This window comes from Lactuca sativa, chromosome 7 (assembly GCF_002870075.4).
Source record: "Lactuca sativa cultivar Salinas chromosome 7, Lsat_Salinas_v11, whole genome shotgun sequence".
NCBI classification, from domain to species: domain Eukaryota; kingdom Viridiplantae; phylum Streptophyta; class Magnoliopsida; order Asterales; family Asteraceae; genus Lactuca; species Lactuca sativa.
This window is the reverse complement of record NC_056629.2, coordinates 72,784,573-72,805,100: the sequence shown is the minus strand read 5'-3', so window position 1 is coordinate 72,805,100 and position 20,528 is coordinate 72,784,573. Positions and strand designations below refer to the sequence as shown.

General features: G+C 33.7%; 2 protein-coding genes across 5 annotated transcripts; both read right to left on the bottom strand.

The window, feature by feature from the left end:
- Positions 1-2,850: 2,850 nt before the first annotated feature.
- On the bottom strand, positions 2,851-4,206 carry LOC111881663 (60S ribosomal protein L32-1). Of its 2 annotated transcripts, none has more exons than XM_023878060.2 (4): positions 4,087-4,206; positions 3,502-3,597; positions 3,185-3,366; positions 2,851-3,103 (listed from the first exon to the last, which is right to left on the bottom strand). In XM_023878060.2, exons 2-4 carry the CDS (start codon positions 3,589-3,591, stop codon positions 2,974-2,976), a joined length of 402 nt encoding a protein of 133 aa, XP_023733828.1. In that variant the 5' UTR covers positions 3,592-3,597; positions 4,087-4,206; the 3' UTR covers positions 2,851-2,973. The 2 variants fall into 2 exon arrangements, with proteins under 2 accessions (XP_023733828.1, XP_023733829.1); XM_023878061.3 differs by having other exon boundaries at positions 4,091-4,138.
- A 10,573-nt stretch (positions 4,207-14,779) lies between these two features.
- LOC111881656 (midasin) lies at positions 14,780-19,672 on the bottom strand. 3 transcript variants are annotated; one of them, XR_002846904.3, is made up of 12 exons: positions 18,934-19,672; positions 18,543-18,656; positions 18,104-18,294; positions 17,665-17,877; positions 17,385-17,548; positions 16,567-16,608; positions 16,426-16,459; positions 16,296-16,354; positions 15,972-16,222; positions 15,714-15,886; positions 15,433-15,589; positions 14,780-15,344 (listed from the first exon to the last, which is right to left on the bottom strand). XR_002846904.3 is itself a non-coding variant. In XM_042896695.2 (4 exons), the coding sequence occupies exons 2-4, from the start codon at positions 15,728-15,730 to the stop codon at positions 15,150-15,152; spliced, it is 369 nt and encodes a 122-aa protein (XP_042752629.1). In that variant the 5' UTR covers positions 15,731-15,886; positions 15,972-16,284; the 3' UTR covers positions 14,780-15,149. The 3 variants fall into 3 exon arrangements, 1 of the variants encoding a protein (XP_042752629.1); XR_006185189.2 differs by having other exon boundaries at positions 16,296-16,459; XM_042896695.2 differs by lacking the exons at positions 16,296-16,354; positions 16,426-16,459; positions 16,567-16,608; ... (3 more) ...; positions 18,543-18,656; positions 18,934-19,672 and having other exon boundaries at positions 15,972-16,284.
- Positions 19,673-20,528: the final 856 nt, after the last annotated feature.

The window sequence follows — 20,528 nt, the reverse complement described above, 5'->3', positions numbered from 1 at the left end:
CAATATGTATATCAATCCAACCGAGAGGTTGTGGGTCAGGGTAATCCAACCGGAGGTTGTGGACCCAGTATGCAGTATATATTGCAATCCAACTGGGAGGTTATGGGCCAGGGTAATCTAACTAGGAGGTTGTGGACCCAACATGCAATATCTATAATTGTTTGGTTGTGTGTGGCACTTTGGGGAACTCACTAAGCTTTGTGCTTATAGTTTTATGTTTATGGTTTCATGTACTTCAGTTTTCAAAAGGAATGGTCCGACTTGATTGCACTACATCCCCTGAAGATTTATCCTGCAATAAATGTTTACAAATTACTCTGGTGTTTTGAGAATACCTTGACTCTGATCATTTTTTGAACAATGTGTAAATAGTTTGAAGAATATAATATATTAACATAACAGACTATTGAACAACGTTGGAGAATACCAAAGCATAACAGACTGTTGAAGAATACCAAAGCATAATTGTTGAACTACTTTGGAGAATACCAAAGCAACAGACTGTTGAACAAAAGTCGCATGCATCTCTATTTGAAGAATATAAGATATTAACATCTTAGAATTACACGTGACAATTTCCATGAATTAATCTTTAAATGTGGGTTACTCCAATACTTAATCTTCATTAAGTACCCCATGAGCATTAGTCGCATCTCCTTGTTATATTCATCTCCATGGATATTCTACAATACTTCATGGCAGTCTTAAATCACTAATTAATTACGGAAGTATGACCAAGTGTGGAGGAGTGAGTAAATTAATATTATGGAAGCTGGTTAAAACATGTGAAAGGAACATAATGATAAATTAATGAAAATGATTGCAATATGGCATATTATTAAGTCTCCACATAATAATCATCATGTTAGATATAATTTACATTATATAAGTTCCAAAATAATTCAAAACTAAACAAAAACAATCAGACCAATCCACTAGCAACTCTAATGAATATCAATCTGGTATGACAATTATGCTTGGTTTGTGATAATGGTTTGGTGAACGGGTAGGCAAGGTTCTCTTATGATGATACTCTGCTCACTATGGTGTCTCCTTCTTAAACAAGCTCTTGAGATAGTGGTACTTTCTCAGTATATGTCTTGAGCGCTTATACGATATGGGTTCTTTAGTTAAGGTGACTTCACCTTCATTATCACAGAAGATCTCAACACAACCATCAATGCTAGGACAATACTGAGACCAGTGATGAACTTCTTCAGTTACATAGCCTCCTTTACAGCTTCATCAGCTGCAATATAATTAGACTTTGTCGCAGAATCCGCCACTTTATCTTGGTTGGAACTTCTCCATGCTACTGGTCCCCCCATTCATCAAGAACACGAATCCAAATTGTGATCGAGAATCATCTCTATCGACCTAGAAACTAGCATCAATATAAGCCTTTACACTGAGCTCCTCCATATCACCACAGACCAAGAACATGCCATTCATCTTCCTTGGATACTTAAGAATGTTCTTGACTGCGATCCAATTATTTTCACCAGGGTTGACCTGATAACGACTCGTCATACTCAAGGAACACGATACATTAGGCCTAGTATATATCATGGTGTACATGATCGATCATATAGCAAAAGTATATGAGACTCGACTCATTTTCTCTAGTTCATCACTAGAGCTTGGACACTAATATATGCTCAATGTCACACCATGTTGCATAGGCACAAACCCTTTCTTAAAGTCTTGCATCTTGAATTTCTTCTAGTTTTTATCTATATATGTATGTTGGCTCAATCCAGTGAGTCACCTAGATCTATCCCTATAGGTTTTTATACCTAGTATGTATGTTGCATCTCCCAATTCTTTATTAGGAAACATTTCCCAAACCAAGTTTTTACACTTTGTAAAGTTGGGTCATCGTTTCATATGAGTAATATATCATCAACATACATAATAAAGGAAACAACAAGACTCCCACTAGCTTTAACATAAACACATGACTCATAGTCGTTTCTTGAAAAATCAAACTCTTTGACTTTCTCATCGAAGCAAAGATTTCAGCTGTCAGATGCTTGTTTAAGTTCATAAATTGACTTTTCAAGCTTACACATCCATTTTTCATATTTTATAAGCATGAAATGTTGTTATGGGAAGCAATATCCTAATAGATTTTATTATTACTATTAGCGAAAATGTTTCCTCATAATCAATTTCTTAAGGCTAAATATAACTCTTCGCAACGAGTCAAACTTATCAATTTGATTTATGTTTGGAGTGTTCTTCCACATATCCTATACTAAGTTGATTCATTTTTGTCTCTTCTTCAAATCAAGCAACAAACCCAACATAACTCAAATTTGTTACATGCGAGTAAATCATATTGTTCAGATAATCTATCCTTGTCATTATTAGAAGTGTCTCACACACGTTAACCAATCATAAATATGTATATGTACCAACTCGAGTTATTTCATGGTGCTTTGCCAAAATATTAGCAATCTGAAGCAAATCTTATCACCGAGACACACTTCATATACCAATTTATGCTACTTTAAAATTGCTTCATGGACCCATCTGCTTAAGGATTTCATTCTTAATTCCAACCATTGTCACGTTACATATTTAAGCATTATACTTTCATCATAACTACTTGCACAAGCATTGAAGTGCATTCTTCATCTCTCTTATATTTCATTATAACTAATAAGTAATAACTTTAAAGCATTTCTTCTTTGAATTTGATTTCTATTTAGAGTTCCCTTCTATTTTGGCCACTTCACATGATTGACATTTACATTCATCTAGACCATAAACTCACCATCCCAGTCAACCTCGTCTTTCAAGACTATGTCTTCGTGTTAGTGTCATTAATGATAACTTTAAGACAAATTTTAACAAAAAAAACAAGATTCAATAGATTTAAACCAAATTTAAACATGTTCTTAAATTTCTCAAAATCCCACAAAACATCCAACCCAACACAACTTACAAGAACAAATATAAGCAATAATTTTACTCGTCTTCTTGGCTCCTCAACCTTGCTAATTTGTTAGTAACCACAATATCCAACTGTGCTGCTTTTTCCACTATATCCTTCCTTTTTCTTGTAGATATATTGTGTGCAATTTCAGCACAATATGTCCTAAATCAAATCAACATAATTACATATAACATTATTAAAAGGGTATTTTACACATTTGATTATTAGTCAAAGTAAAAGTACCTATTGTGCATCATGAGGACTTCCAATTCTTTTGCATTGTGAACAACAAACTTTTTGAAGCCATTTGGAAGATAGTGGCGAGTTTTTTTATCGGATCCATAACCAATATTGGGCATAAGAGTTACTCCTTTAAACTTCCTCCTAACCCTTGAATCAATACCCTTGGGTCTACGCCAGTTTTCCTGCAACAAAAAGATTATAAATTTGAGTGCAATAAACAAGATTTTGAAACTATTTCAAAGAAAAATGTCTTTTTTTTTTTTTTTTTGCATTTCTGTAAAAACAATTCCAAAGTATAGTCAGATGATTCTACATACCTTTACGCAGATTTTCCAGTCACTGTGGGGCCTCTTGAATTTCTTGACTCTCTTCTTGACAATCTTCTTATCCAGTTTAGGAACAGCCATTGAGTTCTTCAAATAGCATAAAGAAAGATGGTTAATTGTCTACTTTTTGAAAGCTAAATCAAATTGTATATGTTACAAGTCATTCGATTTCATCTTCATGATCATTTGTTCACCTGATCATCACTATTGTCATTTTCTTCGTTGTTTAAAGAATCTTTTAACATACTGATTACATGAGTATGGAACAATTTTCGCAGATCAAATGAAGCATGTTTAAAAGTTCGAACCACAAAGTTGAAGAATGTAAACCGTAATATCGGATCGGATACACTAAAATGACAAGCATTAAACCTTAAAAGCAATGAAATTTGCGTGAGCTTGAGCGTATATAAACGCCTAATTTAAATCATATTGTGCTAAATTCTAAAGAAAGAGCACAGACAAAGCGCTGATTCAGGGATTGTACTAAATTCTAAAAAACAAACGTGTAGCGATTAAACAACGGTGTATGATTGTTCGAGATCGAATGATTAATAAAAGATGGAAGCTTCAAACCTGCTGTGGAATTAGCGCTGTGAAGACGACAATGGATTAATGGCGACAGAGAACTCCTTCGCCTTGGAAATTTTCTAGGGTTTTAAGGGTGTTTGATCGTAAATGGGCCGAGTCGTAATAGATATTACACTGTTGGGCCCAGTTTTTCTTATCATACTTAAACGAACCGATTTTACACCTTAAAAAACAACAAATTTTAATGAGGTCCAATAAATAGTTGTTTTAGTTTTGTTTAAATTAATAAAAAAGGTAAAAAAAAAAGTCGCAGCAAGTTTGAATGAAATATAACTGTAATCAACCAAAAGTAGTAAACAGAAGAATTATTCTAGAAAATATGAATATTTACCTTATTGTTGATGTTTTTAAAATGTTTTTCTCGAATTTGTAAACGTCAATTGAGTCTCTTAACCTTTCCTTCTGGACTTTGGGACTATTTCATCAATAGAATATAAATATTTATGGTGTGATAAATTTTTTTTGAGACAAACAAACAATAAAATTATAAGAGCAACCATTTTCAGCAAAAAGAATGTGGCAAAGGAAATAAAGTCATTACTTCATGTAAGAGAAATTTTTGAAACAAACAAACAATAAAGTTATATATATATATATATATATATATATATATATATATATATATATATATATATATATATATATATATATATATATATATATATATATATTAAAAATGGAGTAAAAATGTATACCATCATCCTCTCTTGGATTTTGATTTTCACTATTTCTGGAACATGCAAACAAAGGACGTCAAATATATCACTGAATGTATGGTCTGTAGAAACAAGCATCTGGAAAAGCATGTTCTTTGTCTCTTCACAAAGATACTATTGAGTTTTCCTTTCTTGATAACGTAAACATTATTTTAATCCCAATCACCAAAAATAAGGGGAAAGCTTCAAAAACAGATTGTAAACCCTAAACCGTCGCATGAAGCGACAAATTTTAAAAAAAAAAATCATTTTACAAAACATTAATCAAATAGAATATAGAAAATAGAAAAAAAAAATGACGGTTGCAAAAGTCAATCATGCTCTAAAAATGTTATTTTTATAATTGGTAGATTTATGAAAGTATAATGCTAGAATGGGAAGAATTGAAAGTGGGACGATATAATAAACAAATTAATGAAAGTACATTGTTGTTTCTTGCAATTGACTCTACTGGCAATTAGTTTTTGCGTTACTAACACTATAGAAAATTAGGAACAAACTTTTAAGACCGATTATATAATAACAATGTACTTCTGATTCAGAAGTAAATTGTTATTATGGGGTGCATAATTTGCAATTGACTTAGCAAAACATGTTTTAAACAGAGTGGAGATGATACTATTGCTGCTTCCCCGAATATATAATTAAATTCTTGCAAGTTAATCAGTCCAGCTAAATCACTCGATAAAAAAGTCAAAATTGTTTTATCCAATCCAATTAATAAAAAGCTAAATTACATAGTGTTTTAGGTACCACAAAAATACAAAAAAAGAGTGTAGCTTAAAATATGCCAAAGTTTGGATTACTCACATGAGAAAAGATGAAATCATTCACCTTCACATATATGTTCTCATTATTCCTGTATATATCAACTTGATTTGGGGTATACTTTGCGAATAAAAACATATAACAAAAAAAATTATATGCAAATTTACAAACACAATCCTCAAAGAAACGATGAACTTTAGCAAGATGATGAGCAAGAAGTTCGTTGATTTAAGTGTATTGACGAAATTTAGGGTTGTTAGCACATAATGCTATGATTTTGTCATCGGATTCACTCCGCAAAACCAAAAGAAAATTCAATTCGGTCAAATAAGTCAAATAATGGAGCTAAATGCAAAAAAGGGCAATGTACTTTCATGATGTTTCTTATTTAGAGCATGAGGCAATGAAGATTATTAGTTTTACAACTTATTAAAGTCCTCCAAATTTAATTATTTGAAACCACTTGTTTAAGAAATAGAAATTTACTCTCATTTAGTGAATCTTTTGTAACAAAAAGAATAACAACATACCTTTGTTTATAGCACTCTACTTTTTGCCTTTATGTCAGAAGAGCATTATACTTTTAAACACGTTGAAATTAAGATGTTATAATAAATATACCAACATAAGTAAAATATTATAATAAATAGACAAATGGTAGTACATTATCATTTGTCACATATAACTTCTTATGTGGAACACCTTCGGTTATACATTCAATTATGACATTTAAGTAAGCAGGTACTTGTATTTTTTTTCGAAAAAAACCCTTAACTTTGTCTTTTTTTTTTTAAAAAAAAAAATCATCAAACTTCAAATTGTTTCCAAATAAACACTCAACTTTTTTAGTTTTCCTTAAAAAAAACCTTACATTTTACAATTTTTTTTTGGGAAAAAGCAACTAAAAGGGTCGGACCGAAAAAAGAAAAAAAAAATATAATGTCTTTTTTAGAAAAAATAAATAAATTTTAGGTTTATTCCGGAAAAATACAAAATAAAATATCTTTTATGAGATCAAGTCATTATATAAAGTACATTGCTATTAAATATACCTAAGATATCATTTCAATGACAATCATTCACCTATAAACTGATAATGCATTAAACCATAATCAAACATGTCACTAACAACAAAGTCATAAACAATATCAATGCCTTTTCTAGATTCATATAAATATATGTGGAGCCTAATATTATCTCTCCAAAAAAGCCATTGTAGAGAGAAGTGGACTCCAACATATATATATATATATATATATATATATATATATATATATATATATAGCTACTTATAAGACCGTGTTGCACTAATGTGAGATACATTAACACTCCCCCTCGGAGTCAGAGGCTCGATGAGGATAAACAAGAATGTGCTGAGCCACGATGGTACGGGATGTCAACTCTGATACATTGTAAATATATGTTGAGCCCAAGATTATCTCTTTAAAAGAGACCTTGTGGAGAGAAGAGGAACTTCAACATATATAACTACTTATAAGACTGTGTCGTACCGATATGAGATACACTAACACTCCCCCTTCGGATAAGAGACTCAATGAGGATAAATATGGATGTGCTGAGACACAGTGGTACAGGACACCGATTATGATACCATGAAAAATACATGTGGAGCCCGAGATTATCTCTCCAGAAGAGCCCTTATGGAGATAAGGGAGACTCCAACATATATAGCCACTTATAAGACCGTGTTGCACCGTTGTGGGATGCACTAACAACTCTTTCTTAAGAACATGGGTATTTTATGGATAAATAAAAATTCTTAATTGTGTGTACATATAATAAACTCTCTCTCTCTCTCTCAAGTTTTACTCAAAGTGTTAAAACTAGTTTCTCATATTCTATCTTTAAGTCATTCTTTCGGTTTTGCTTAAAGCTTAAGAGCTTTTTAAGACTAGCATCTTGTTCAAATTGGTTTCTTGTTGGTGTCCACAAAGGAAAGGATTTCATCCTCATTCTCCGTTAACTACCAGGTCTCCCCTTGAGGAACCAAAGAACAACAAAGCTTGTTATTTCTTTTACTCTTATACGTTTGTTGTTTTCTTTGAATTTCTTGCAATATGATCCTTGATTGGTGTAACATGTTTATGTTTGTCCAAATTTTCTAAATCTTCCATTTGCTAAATACGAGTTTTTGAAACCTTTTTTTTAATAAAAACCCAATAAAGGAAAAATGATGAGAGTATCATTTTGAATGATGCGAAGACAGCGAAGTTACTCCCAACCGTAGTTGAAGAAAATCTTAAGTGCAATGAACTCCACATCACAACTATGTACTTGTGTTTACTTTTCATGAGCATATATTTTGGTAGATTGTGCCATTAAGGCATGCTTAGTATGACCGTCTATAACCACCATACTTAAACATGGTCTGATTTGTATGTCGTACTAATAAAGTCTATAAATAGAGAGGTTAGGAGTTTTATTGAAAGTGTGTCTTGTATCTTGAACATCATTTGAAATAGAAGTTGCTTTTGTTCATAAAAACTTATGTTGTACATCACTTATTAACTCTAAGTTTTGTATGCAAGTTTGATTAAGATTCAATTAAGTTATTCTTTACTTGCTTTATATTTATATTGTAACTATTGTTATTATACTTTTTGTAAAATAACTTGTTAAATTTCAAATCTTATTTATTATTAAGCTACTAAAGATCCATTTGAGACAACTTAAATATTTTGCAACTATCTTTATCATCAAACAAGTTTTCACTCATTATGCTCTTTGTACTTTCTAAAGTATTTATAAAGTTATGAAAACAAGTAGGAAGTAAAAAGTATCGACAGTTTAGGGACCAAATATAAACAATCTAATTGTTTGCTTAATTCTTAATATTCTACTCTTAATAATGAAACTTTAGGGGTTTTGTTTGTAGTTCCTAAAAGTATTCATAATGTAATAAGAATTGAGTATTGCCTAGTAACAAGTGTCAAAATTTTAGGGACCAAAAGTAAAAAATAAGCCAATACTTAACTTTTTTACTTATGGTCCCTAAAATTTCAACACTTGCTATATCCTACAAAATTCCCGTTTTTATTATATCATAGATACATTCAAAACTACAAACAACCCCCGTGAAGTGAAGTTTTATTTGGGAGTAAAATATTAAAAAATAAATAATTTCAATTTACATACATGCATTATAATATCCTAAACCACCTTAATAAATTCTCAAACAAATAAGCAATAAAACACATATACAAATCCCAAACAATTAAACAAGATTACATCAACTAAACAATATAGTACACATACAAATCAAAATCACAATCAATCTATAATATACTATATAAGAATATGTTTTATATTTTGACACTTTGATTTAGGATTTGTATCTAACAATAATGAATTAACAAATACATATATCAGATTAATAATTTAGAAATTATAGAATTTAAAAAACATTTTACAATAAAAAGAAATTTTAAATTTAAAGAAAACTTGTTCGTTAAAATTTAAATTTTATTGATAATTGTTATTTGTAATCAATCACAACACTTAAACAAGATTGCATTATATTAGAATGCAACTAAAAGATAAACAATACATACACATGTAAATCCGAATTACTCACTTGACTTGCTTCCGTGGATGCCATGATTCTTGCTTGATGTAAGAAGAAGAACAACAACAAGAAGAAGTCGAAGAAGAAGAACACGTCTTAAATTCTTGATGCAACAACAAACACGGTTACAAGGATTTGGAATGTAGGGTTTTAATTACAAGCGTATATGATATGTATATATAATGGTGATATTGTTACTTAAGGTAGTGTTTATCTAAACTCCCAAAGTATCGATTTACTTGAAGATCAAGGTACCAACTTTTTTTTTTTTTACTAATCTGAATGGAAGAACAAAACACTGGTTTTCTTAAGATAATGTTTATTTAAAGCATCATAATCAACATATCAACAATTTAAGGAAAATTCACATTGGTTCTCAAGTATTCTTCGAGAACGTCAAAAAAAATTTTTGGTAGTGGCTCACAATACCAAATACCAATTACCCTCAAACCACATAACCGATACCAAATGTAACATATGATGTCACACCCTGACCGATGGCGGAATCACCGAGGTTGCGTCGTGAAACGTTGGTTCATAGTTAACAACATACATCGAGTATTACAGGATTCAAATAACATTACATTCTTCCAAAGTATGAAAAGAAGAAATACATTGTTTAATAAATCCCAAATGACAACCAATACATATTGAAGGTTCTTTAAAACATATATCAAGAGGACCGGTTATTCGGTCGATGATTTATTTAAGGAGAAATATTCTCCTTACCCTGTAGGCGTTCCTATAGCTTTTAAGTTCCTGAAGATACATATGTTTTAAAAATACGTCAACAAAAATTTTGGTGAGCTTTATAGGTTTAGACTCCAAGGGTTTATAATCAAAAATACATTTGTGATATTTTAAGATTATAAGTATGTATTTAGTCCACACTTGTAATCCCATACAAGGAAAATAGTTTGGTTCATTGTTCATAACCAATAAATCATGAGTCGTGAGTATCGTGTTGAAAATATTATAAATACGAATTATATATAATATTTTTTTCAAAAATTATCCATTTTGTTCAAAAGTTCCATTTTAACAATAAAACTTCTAGATTAAAATTTATGGGTTCTAGTATGAGTCTATAACCGAACTATGGACACGCAAGCCTCTGTAAAGCAGTACGGTGAGCAAATGTACTGTGACTATCCCGACACTTCATCGACGTCGTGAAATATATAAGTGACCGAACGATTACGCTCGTTTTGACTCGTCAGACGATGGTTGTAGCTAGCAACCGCAGGCGGGACTGTCAACCCGTATAAATCTATACCAATGTTCCACGTTCCTTTCGGATTAACGGTTATAGCATAGAGGGCTTTGTACTAAGTTTTTGAGTTCTTAGCGATTAAGTGTTTCTCATACAGAATATCCTTAAATTGTTAAGTCTAGGATTTTTGTCGTCACTTTCATTCCGAGCCTTAACAATACTTGTATTTCTTTGTGGTCACATTCTAATATATATAGTTGTACATACACTATTATACTTATACTTTTATGAGTATGTAATTATGTATGTATATATTATTGAAGGCATAAAAATATTACTTCCATCCTGTGTTTCTTTCAAGCGCTAATAACTTTTTTATAAGGTTTTTTTTTATATATAAAATATCTTATTTTATATAAACAATCATATTCTATAAAACTACTCATTTTTATAAAATATTACAAGATCTCCTTATAAGCTCCATTTTTATATAAAAATTATCATATTTTATAAAAACTACTTTATTTATAAAATGTTACGAGACCATTTTTATAAACTCCCTTTTATATGAAATATCAATTTTATATAAAAGTAATTATATACAACTCATTATTTTCATATATACATAACATTAATCTAGTTAAATCCTTATGATTATGTAGATTTGGTTATATCTTATTATATTTACATTTTTTACCTTGCTTGTAGTTATATTAACAAATTAGGTCCTAATTCCATATTTTTCTTGTATTATCCCACTAGAGACCATTTTAAGACTAATGTTTAGCTAGGGGTGTTCGTTTGGATGGATCGGTTTGATCTGATCCAATCAAGTGAATCTGAATAGATTTCGGTTTTCAAAACATTGATCCGAATAGTCCAAACTAAATTTAAATCTGATCCGATCCAACCAAATTACAATTCGGTTGGATCGGTTTTTACAATTCAATTTTCAAGAGGCAAGACATTTTGAAAAATATAAAACTTGAATATTAGCAAAATCTATAAAGAAACTATTTTTTATTTTTTTATAAATTATAATTTATGAACAAATACTAAGAAACTATATTATAGTTAATATTTCATTGACAAAAAACTTTTGATAAGAAGTAATTTTAAAGTAGTATATTCAATTTAAATTTCTAATAACTAAAAATAATAATTTAGTAAATTTATAAATAGTTAAAGATACATATGAAAAATAGATAATAAGGTTTTTTTGGACTATTTGGTCCTTAGTTTATAAACCAAAACCAATCTGAAATCTGTGACATCCCCATTTTCACGGCCAAAGACCGATTTTGTTTATGCTTTATAAAGATCAGAGTACTTCTTTTAATAAAAATGTTGCGGAATTTGTTCCTAGAAAAACATGATAAATGTGTTATCAAAGCATTTCAGAATAAATGTATTTTTATTCCTTTTAAAACCTTAGGATGTCATCGTTAATACAGAAACATAAACATAAACATAACTTACCTTCCTTTATACTAGTGATCTACATCTTTTTTAGATCTCTTAGTGTAAAGTAGTTTCGTATCGACACATGTGATACAAATAAGCTTGAGTGGGTCAGGTTGGGAAACCTGGTGAGTATATAGGGTTTTCAACCCACAATAATATAATTATTATGTTTAAACATCAACAATCAACCCAACTACCCATCCCCACTATCTTCCTTACTCTTAGGGATCTACCCTAAGAATCATCTATTCTGCATTCGTTCATTTTGAAGCCCATTGCTTCTAGGCACTACTAGAAAAACAGCCTTTTACGACGCGCAATGCGTGTCGTAAAACGCTCAAACGACGTGTAAATGTGTGTCAAGAAAGGCCATGTCATAACGAGAGACGACACGCTTTTGCGCGTCGTCTATTTACAACATGCATTTACGACACACATTTATGATGCTCATTTACGATGTAACATCCCGAAATGACAAGAGTAGAGTTGAAGGGCTATAAGTGTTAAGTGGGAAAGAGTGACTCGGCGAGTCCATGGATGGACTCGGCGAGTAGAGTCGCGACTGGGTCGCGTGGTTAAGTAGCCGACTCGGCGAGTCTATGAGTTGGACTCGGCGAGTAGGCGCTGGGTGGAGAAAACCCTAATTCTCGGGGTTGAGCCCTATAAAAAGAACATTATATCCATCCCCCAGCCTCCTTATTCCCCCTTGAAGTCCAGAAACCCTAGAAAGTGTGATTGAAGAAGATTGGAGTGTATTTGGAGCATTGGAGGAGTTTGTTGAAGGAATCTTGTGAGATTGAAGGCTTGGGGCAAGGGGCTTTGCTTGGATTCGAACTTCATTGCAGTTGGGGCGTCCATTGGAGGTAATATCTCGTTCATGGACTGATTATATGTTGTTTCTTCATTTTGGGGTTTGTGGGATCTTGTCTATGGATGTAATTGGAAGTTTAGAGGTTAGATCTGAGGTTGCTACCTCAGATCTGGAATGGAGAAGAATCAGAGAGCATGAAAGTCCATGTGTTGGAGTGTTTAGTGAAGCTTGCATGTCCCAAACCCTAGTTATAAGTGAATAAGGCCTAGATCTCTTTGGATTCACGTAAAGTTTGCCAGTTTACGTGATGGATGAGTTGTATAAGGCTAGATCTATGTTTTGGGTCATTTGCATGGCCTGGAATGCTTCTGAATGGATTCAGATCGGTGGTACTCGGCGAGTCGGATGAAGATGGCCTGAAACTCGGCGAGTTGTATGAACAACTCGGCGAGTAGGTTGATGATAGCCTTAGACTCGGCGAGTCTGTTCTTGGACTCGGCGAGTCTTGTCGAAGAGTTCCGATATTCTCTGGTTGAATCGAGAATCGGTGAGTCAAGGGATGACTCGGTGAGTTGTGTGCGAGTGGACTCTGAGTTGTTGGACACGGCGAGTCTCGGGGTGACTCGGCGAGTTAGGTCGTTGATTGAGAGAAGTTCTGAGTATGGGAACTCGGCGAGTCATAAGGTTGACTCGGCGAGTAAGGTCAGTCAGGGGTTGACTTTGACCTTGTCTTTGACCAAGGGTTGATCAGTGGGTTCCAGGGGTATTCTAGTAATTGTGATTATTGTTTTGAGTTCAGTGCATTGGTGGTTGACCAGTGGTGGAGATCGTGTCAGTGATCGGAGTAGCTTGGATTATCTGTCGGCAATTTCGAGGTGAGTTATCCTCACTATATCAACGGGCTCTAAGGCACCAAGGCCGGCCCTTATCGGATTGAGATCCGGGTAGTTGTTGCTCTGTTATTGTTATGTTGTTGTGCGGTGATATGTTTGCATCTTGAGAGTTAGGATGGTGTATGTTAGAGGCCTGATTGAGATCAGTATCCTGAGAGATAGGGAGGTGCTATGCTAGTGACCTGTTAGGTCGGTATCCTGGTTAGGATGATTATATGTTATGTGATCTGTTAGATCTGCTTGTGGTATGTGATTTGCTTATGATTATATGTATGTATGTGCACATGGATGTTTGGACTGGAGTTGGGTTGAGGCGGGTCCTGCTGTGTGCAGTAGGCCAAGATACCCAAGGCGGACCGGTTGTCCCGTAGGCCCAGCGAGCGGTCCGGATAGGCTGTAGGTCCTGTTAGGGGCGGACCAGACGTGCCGAAGGCTCGGAGAGTGGACCAGACAGACTGAAGGCCCGGTGCGGGCAGACCAGTCATACTGTAGACTCAGAGAGTGGACCAGGTGGATTGAAGGCCCCGGAACGGGCGGACCAATCACACTGCAGACTCGATGTATGCAGATAGACTTAGAGGGTGGACCTGGTGGACTGTTGGCCGGTGCGGCGGACCAGTCACACAGTAGACCCGGAGAGCATGGTTGTTCAGTGTTGGATATGCTGTGGCATGTTATGCGTGTATGGTATTGCGGTTGGTATTTTGGGGATATCTCACTAAGCTTTCGGGCTTACAGTTGTGGTTTCATGTTTTTCAGGTTCTTCAGGAGATCGTGGCAGGGCGAAGGCGTGATCGTACCGCTCCTCATGATTTCGTGGTGTTATGATTCTGGGAATACGATAAATGTTTTGTATTGAAAACCTTTTTGTAAAGATTTTATGGAATCGAGATGTTTTTTTGAAAAAGTTAAAATTGGTTGTATTTTTCGGTTGTTACATACGATACGCAATGCATATCAAGGAAGGCCCTGTCATAAAGGAAGACGACACGCATTTGCGTGTCGTAACCTTATAACGCACATTTACGACTCGCATTGCGTATCATTAAAGCCCCTGTCAAGAAAGGCTATGTCATAAATGAAGATGACACACATTATTGCGTATAATAATTTTAAATGTTTAAAAAAAATATTATTTATAGATTTACTAATTTTGAAATTAAATTTGCATTTAATGTCTCATAATAGAAAATAAAATATCATATGCAAAAAATACAATCCATTGCATAAAATTTGATGTCATACAAATAATTGTTCCATAGAAAGATAAAACAAATCAATAGAAGTTGTAACGTACATAAATTTACAAACTAATAGTTCTAATAACCTATTGTGTGTCTCACTATAAACAAGATTTATGCTGATTTTTTTTTAAATGTGTGCCTCACTTGTCTCCACTCTTCCTTAGTAACACCACTCAAGGACTCTAACTCTATGAACTTGCTCACAATATCTATATTGCCTGCAAAATAAGTGTGAATATGGATTATTACAGTGTAAGAGAAGTAAAGAACCTTGAGCTTCCTCCAATGGGACACATGGGTAGTTAGACTTGATACACTTTGCAACACGTATATCTCCCAATGCAAGATCAACTTTATTTCTCCAAGTGAAGGCCATATAAACCTCTTCTGTTTTTAAAATGAGTTTCATTGCAAGAAACATCAAGAACTTGCTTGTATTTCTCAAAAGAATCACTAAATGAAGCATAAGTATGATCTGCTATTGTTTTTATTCCACTCCAAGCAGCTTCTTGTGTAAGTATAAGCACCACAGGTTGCTTTAGAACATCCTGTGATTTCAAACACGCTGTTGATTCTTAAAAATGCACAAATAAGCAAAAAAAATATTATAACAAAAAATCCACAATCGTCACTCACAATATACTTATGAATCAACTTCTTAAAATTCTCACGTGTCCATTTTGATGTTTCCATTGTCATAAACCACTCATTACGTTCCCATTTACACAACTTCATGAGTTCATTCAACTCCACCTGAATGCTATTTCTGTTATCTGCTAACCTCTCCAGAATACTTAAACACAAAGGAACATAGATCATTTAACACAAAACATAATGTAATAAAATCTAGAAAAAAAAACAAGGAAAATGGATAAAATATTCTTTAGGGTTTAGGGTTTAGTAGTAATTGTTTTTACCTGCAACATGATGCCATCTGACCAAGCAAACTGCATTCCTTCGTCGCTTTCAACAGGTAAGTCAGATCCCAGTAGATCCATCATGTCGGTCTATGGTTTAAGGAAATATGAAACCTTTTCTCATTTTATGCTCTTTAATCTATATGTTGTCCTTGGATAAATCAAAAAGGTCCCTACATGAAACACTCCCAATTGCAATTATAAAGCAGAGCTGAAGAGTAGAGATGAGAGACACAAAAGATAATATTACTTGCTAACCTTACTCTCTCCATATAAATTTCCACCTGCATGTACTAACAAGAGCATCTTGTAGGAGGCGAGTGAGCTTGGAATCACGAAAAGGGATGTGTAATGATTTAGCATGTGGACTGGAAGTCAAAGAACTGATCACGTTTCCACGTGTAGAAAGTGATTTGTTAATGGATTTGGCTTCTTCTAGAACTTTCCCTTCAGCACCTATCTTCTCAGACCGTGCCAAATCCACAAGAACAACCTTTCCACGTCTCCCCCTGTTCAGTTAATAATTTCAGAAATGTAAATATGATTTCAGTAAACTGTAAATTCTCAAAGAAATTATAACACCTTTTCTCATTTGTTACTTCTTTCTGAATAGTGACTTCTACTGCTTCCAGCATTCATCTCTACATGAGTTGACAAATCAATCAAACAACTAGCATAAATGAGAGAGAGAGAGAGAGAGAGAGAGGAATACGAGTCTCTCCAACAGCTCTGTTAGCTATCCCACCCTGCATTTGTCATTACCAATGTTAAGAAGTCAAAGATAACCGAATATTTATTTTTCTTAAAGAGTATTTTTGAATTAGGAAAACTTATAGTAAGACTTTGATCTTACACATAAGACTTTTAATGCTTCTTCTCCATCTAGTATCGAGATCTGTAGAACGAAAGTTTAAATCATATTTTAAGCTGATAGAGAAATGCAACAAATTGGAAGATTCCATATGAGATATGACAGATATTTGAATTTACTTCTGTTACTCCAGACAACAGTATCCCATGTGATTTATGCTCTTTAATTGCGGTTTTAATTTGGCTGAATTAACCGTGACATAATCATAGAATAGGTTCTTTCTGTTGGTTTCTATTAGTTTAATCCAAGAGCTAGGAAATTTAGGTAGGTTATTTCTATTGGTTTCTATCCATCAAATTTTAAGTGAAAATGGCTTGTAAATAAATACAAATGAATTCACTTCCCAACTCTTGTTGGGCGATCATATGAAGTACCTAAGTGACGTAGAAGTTACCATCACATTCAACTTTTGATTCCACCAAGTTATATTACTGCAACCTATAGAAAATGATATTAGCTAATCATGTTCTTGATAAAGAACATGTCTTCAATACTCTATGATCTTATTAGAAGATCATAAGTCTTAGTAAATTTTGGTAGCTATCCACTTGCATGTGTTTGCTAAACAGCAAATCTAGAGAGGTGAAACTCAGTAGCATATCTTACTACTTACTAGCTAGCTTAGCTTAGAGGAGTTGTTCTTATCCCAAACATTTCTGATACCAAAATTTATTATCATATACATATATGGTAGCTTGTTCATCAAGATAGATAGTTGAGCAACTTAGTGTTCTGAAATTTGGAAATTTAAAAAGCAAACAACGATTGTACTTATTCATATTCACATAGCATTATCTTACAAATCAAACACGTGAATGGATGTTCAAAGCTTAGCTATCAACCCATTTGAAATCGACTTGGTGGCAATCGTCTCTTTCACATGGCCCTCCTTCACATCTGACTCATAAGCTCCAAGACTAGGAGGAACATCCACTGTAGGAGAGCAGTTAAAGAACCCATGTGGCTGCAAAACCAAAACATTTATATATATATATATATATATATATATATATATATATATATTATTAGTTTTTTTATAAATAAAATAAACATACATAACCAATTAAAAAACATACATACCTGAAGCATAAACCCAATCCGTTCTACTGACTGACTGATGTGGTTCTTGTATGTTCATCATTCATAGCTTTGGTTACTACATCATCTAAAGATGCATCTTTACTTTTAGATTGAAAAGGCGTTGTTGAATATTCTGTCCCTCAACCATTGGAACATCAGGAAGAACTTCACTTGCTTCTGTGTTTTTCTGATGTGTCTCCTCTCCAACAGCTTCTACACTCAAAGGGACAACAATGGACAATTGATCATGAGCAGAGGTTTTATATTTTCTAGCTCTTTTTAGCTTCTTTTGATTGACAGATATGGTTCTTGTATGTTCATCATTCATAGATTTGTTTATAACACCATCCAAATCTGCATCTTTACTTTTTGATTGAAAAGGCATATCATGTTGAATATTCTTTCCCATATGTGACTCATATCACAAATCATAACATACCTATTAACAACACAAATATAGAGAGTGGTCAAAATGACCAAGGGCATTCCAGTAATTGAACTCATCAGCATCTCATTTCCAGAACTAACATGCAACATCTCTTGAGTATCAAAATAATTAGAATTTCTAGAAGTAGATGTGTTGGTTGTGATCAATGTGTTTGATAGAGCAAAGATCAAACTATTAACCACCTGTCACACAAAAAACATCAAGTGAGTCATCATAATTCATCACAGAACAAAATTTTCTATTCAATTCAGAGAAAATAATTAAAGTTGTTACAAGCAAACATGGAAAATAACAAGAGTGAGTTAGTTTAAATGTAGGGAATAGGGTAAAGTATGAAATATAGCAATCTTAAAAACGAAGGAATTGTAGGTGTTATAGGAAAAATTAAGGTATCAGTGAAGAAGAAGAAGAAGAAGAAGAAGGAAATCACCTCAACTAAAACAGAGATTTCATCAACAGATATTAGACCCAAGATCCCTGAAGCATTCCCATTTAGGACTGCAGAGAAAGCACTTACACTTTTTCAAGAGACCAATTATCCTTCCTGTTTGACCATGAAAACAAAAGGCAGAACATAAAACATTTAAAATAGGGTAAAGGGTAACAACTTGTATGTACAAGAACTTGAAATATACATAAATCTCAAGACTTAAAAAATTCATATGTTTGACCATGAAAAGTCAACATCATCTTTTTGTTAACCGAAGTAAAAAAACGATGTATCACAATCCGAAACCCCTAAATTCACATCAATCTTGAAATGATTATAATATGAATTTTAACATTTAAGAGCATAATCAAATAAGAAAAATGAAGAAAACCTGATGTATTGGAGGGTACATTGAATTGGTACAAACAGGGCATTCGAGAAGCTTGTAAACACTGGGGGTGGGATTAATTTTGGAAGAAACGACATTAACATAGTGAGTTTTGATGATAAAATCTGGGGATTTTGATGGCTGTTTTGACGATGTTGATGTTGATGTTGATGACGATGATGATGGTATGGGATCTCGTCCTCATTTCATTCATCCGATGTTGAAACGCATTCAATGTAATCGAAATCCATTATCCCAAAATCAAAAGAAAAAGGAAAATAAAATACCCATAAAAAAGATCAAATTAGATGGAAGAGTATGTGGGTTTTGTTTGGAAATTCTTGTTCCTACCCTGTTTTTGGGTTAAGGATGAAGAACAGAAACATGAGAAGTGGGAAGGGAACGGAAGTGTGAGAGAGAAACAAGAATAGCTTTATTGATCATTGAAAAGGGTGATATTTATTTTTGATAGCTCCTCGCCGGCGCACAACTCCAAGACTACCCAATCCCATCTTCTCCCCAAATCACTCCAAACCCTAACCCCTAATTCACTAATTCAAGAAGTGGTGATAGAAACTAGGGTTTTTGTGGGAGACAGAGAAGCAAAATAAGAAGTGAGCCTGATTGTTTGGTCGCCGATTTTATTATATGGAGCAAGAAGAAGATAGCAGATAAGACATCGTCGTGAATGGCTGATGGCTGTGTCTTGGGTTAGAGAGAGAGAGAGAGGGGGGGGGGGGGGGGGGGGGGGGGGGGGGGGGGGGGGGGGGGGGGGGGGGGGGGGGGGGGGGGGGGGGGTGAGAGATAATGGCTCTGTGCGATTTTATGAGAGATAAGGCGATCCAGAGGAGAGAGTGAGAAACGGGGTTTTCAAAATTTTAGAATTTTAGATCCCTCTTTAAAAACGCGCGTTTAGTTAAAAAAAAATATAAAGTTGCGTTTGCAGAGGACACACACTTAAAATAGGCGCCCTCCGTGTTTTTAATTTTGTTTTCTTTGACACTAATTTTAGGGCACGCTCAAATGTGTGTCCTCTATCCTTCAAATTTGGCAAAAGTGACATTATTTTTTAGGGCACAAACAAATGCACGTCCTCATCAACAAGTGTCATTGTTTGCGCGTCATTAAAGGGCTGCTTTCTAGTAGTGATGGTTTATATGATAGGCACTAAGTCCATAGCTGCCAATGCTTGTTCTTAAAGCACTAATTCCATAGTTGCTAAAGTTCATTCATCAGGTACTAAATCCATAGCTACCAGTGTTCATCTAATAGGTACTAAATCCATAGCTACCAATGTTTATCTAACAGGTACTAAGTCCATAGCTACCAATGTTTATCTAACAGGTACTAAGTCCATAGCTACCGACGTTTATTCAATTGGCACTAAGTCCATAGCTGCTGATGTTATTTATTAGGCACTAAGTCTATAGTTGCCTATGTTCACTCATATCATCCTTCATCTCTCATCTTTCATCTACCCATGTTTTACCAAACATATTCGTAGATATAAAATACATATACAGTTTAAATCATTTAAAACCTGTATAAAATTGTTCATCCATCATAAATAGCAAGTATACAGATAATATGCACACATA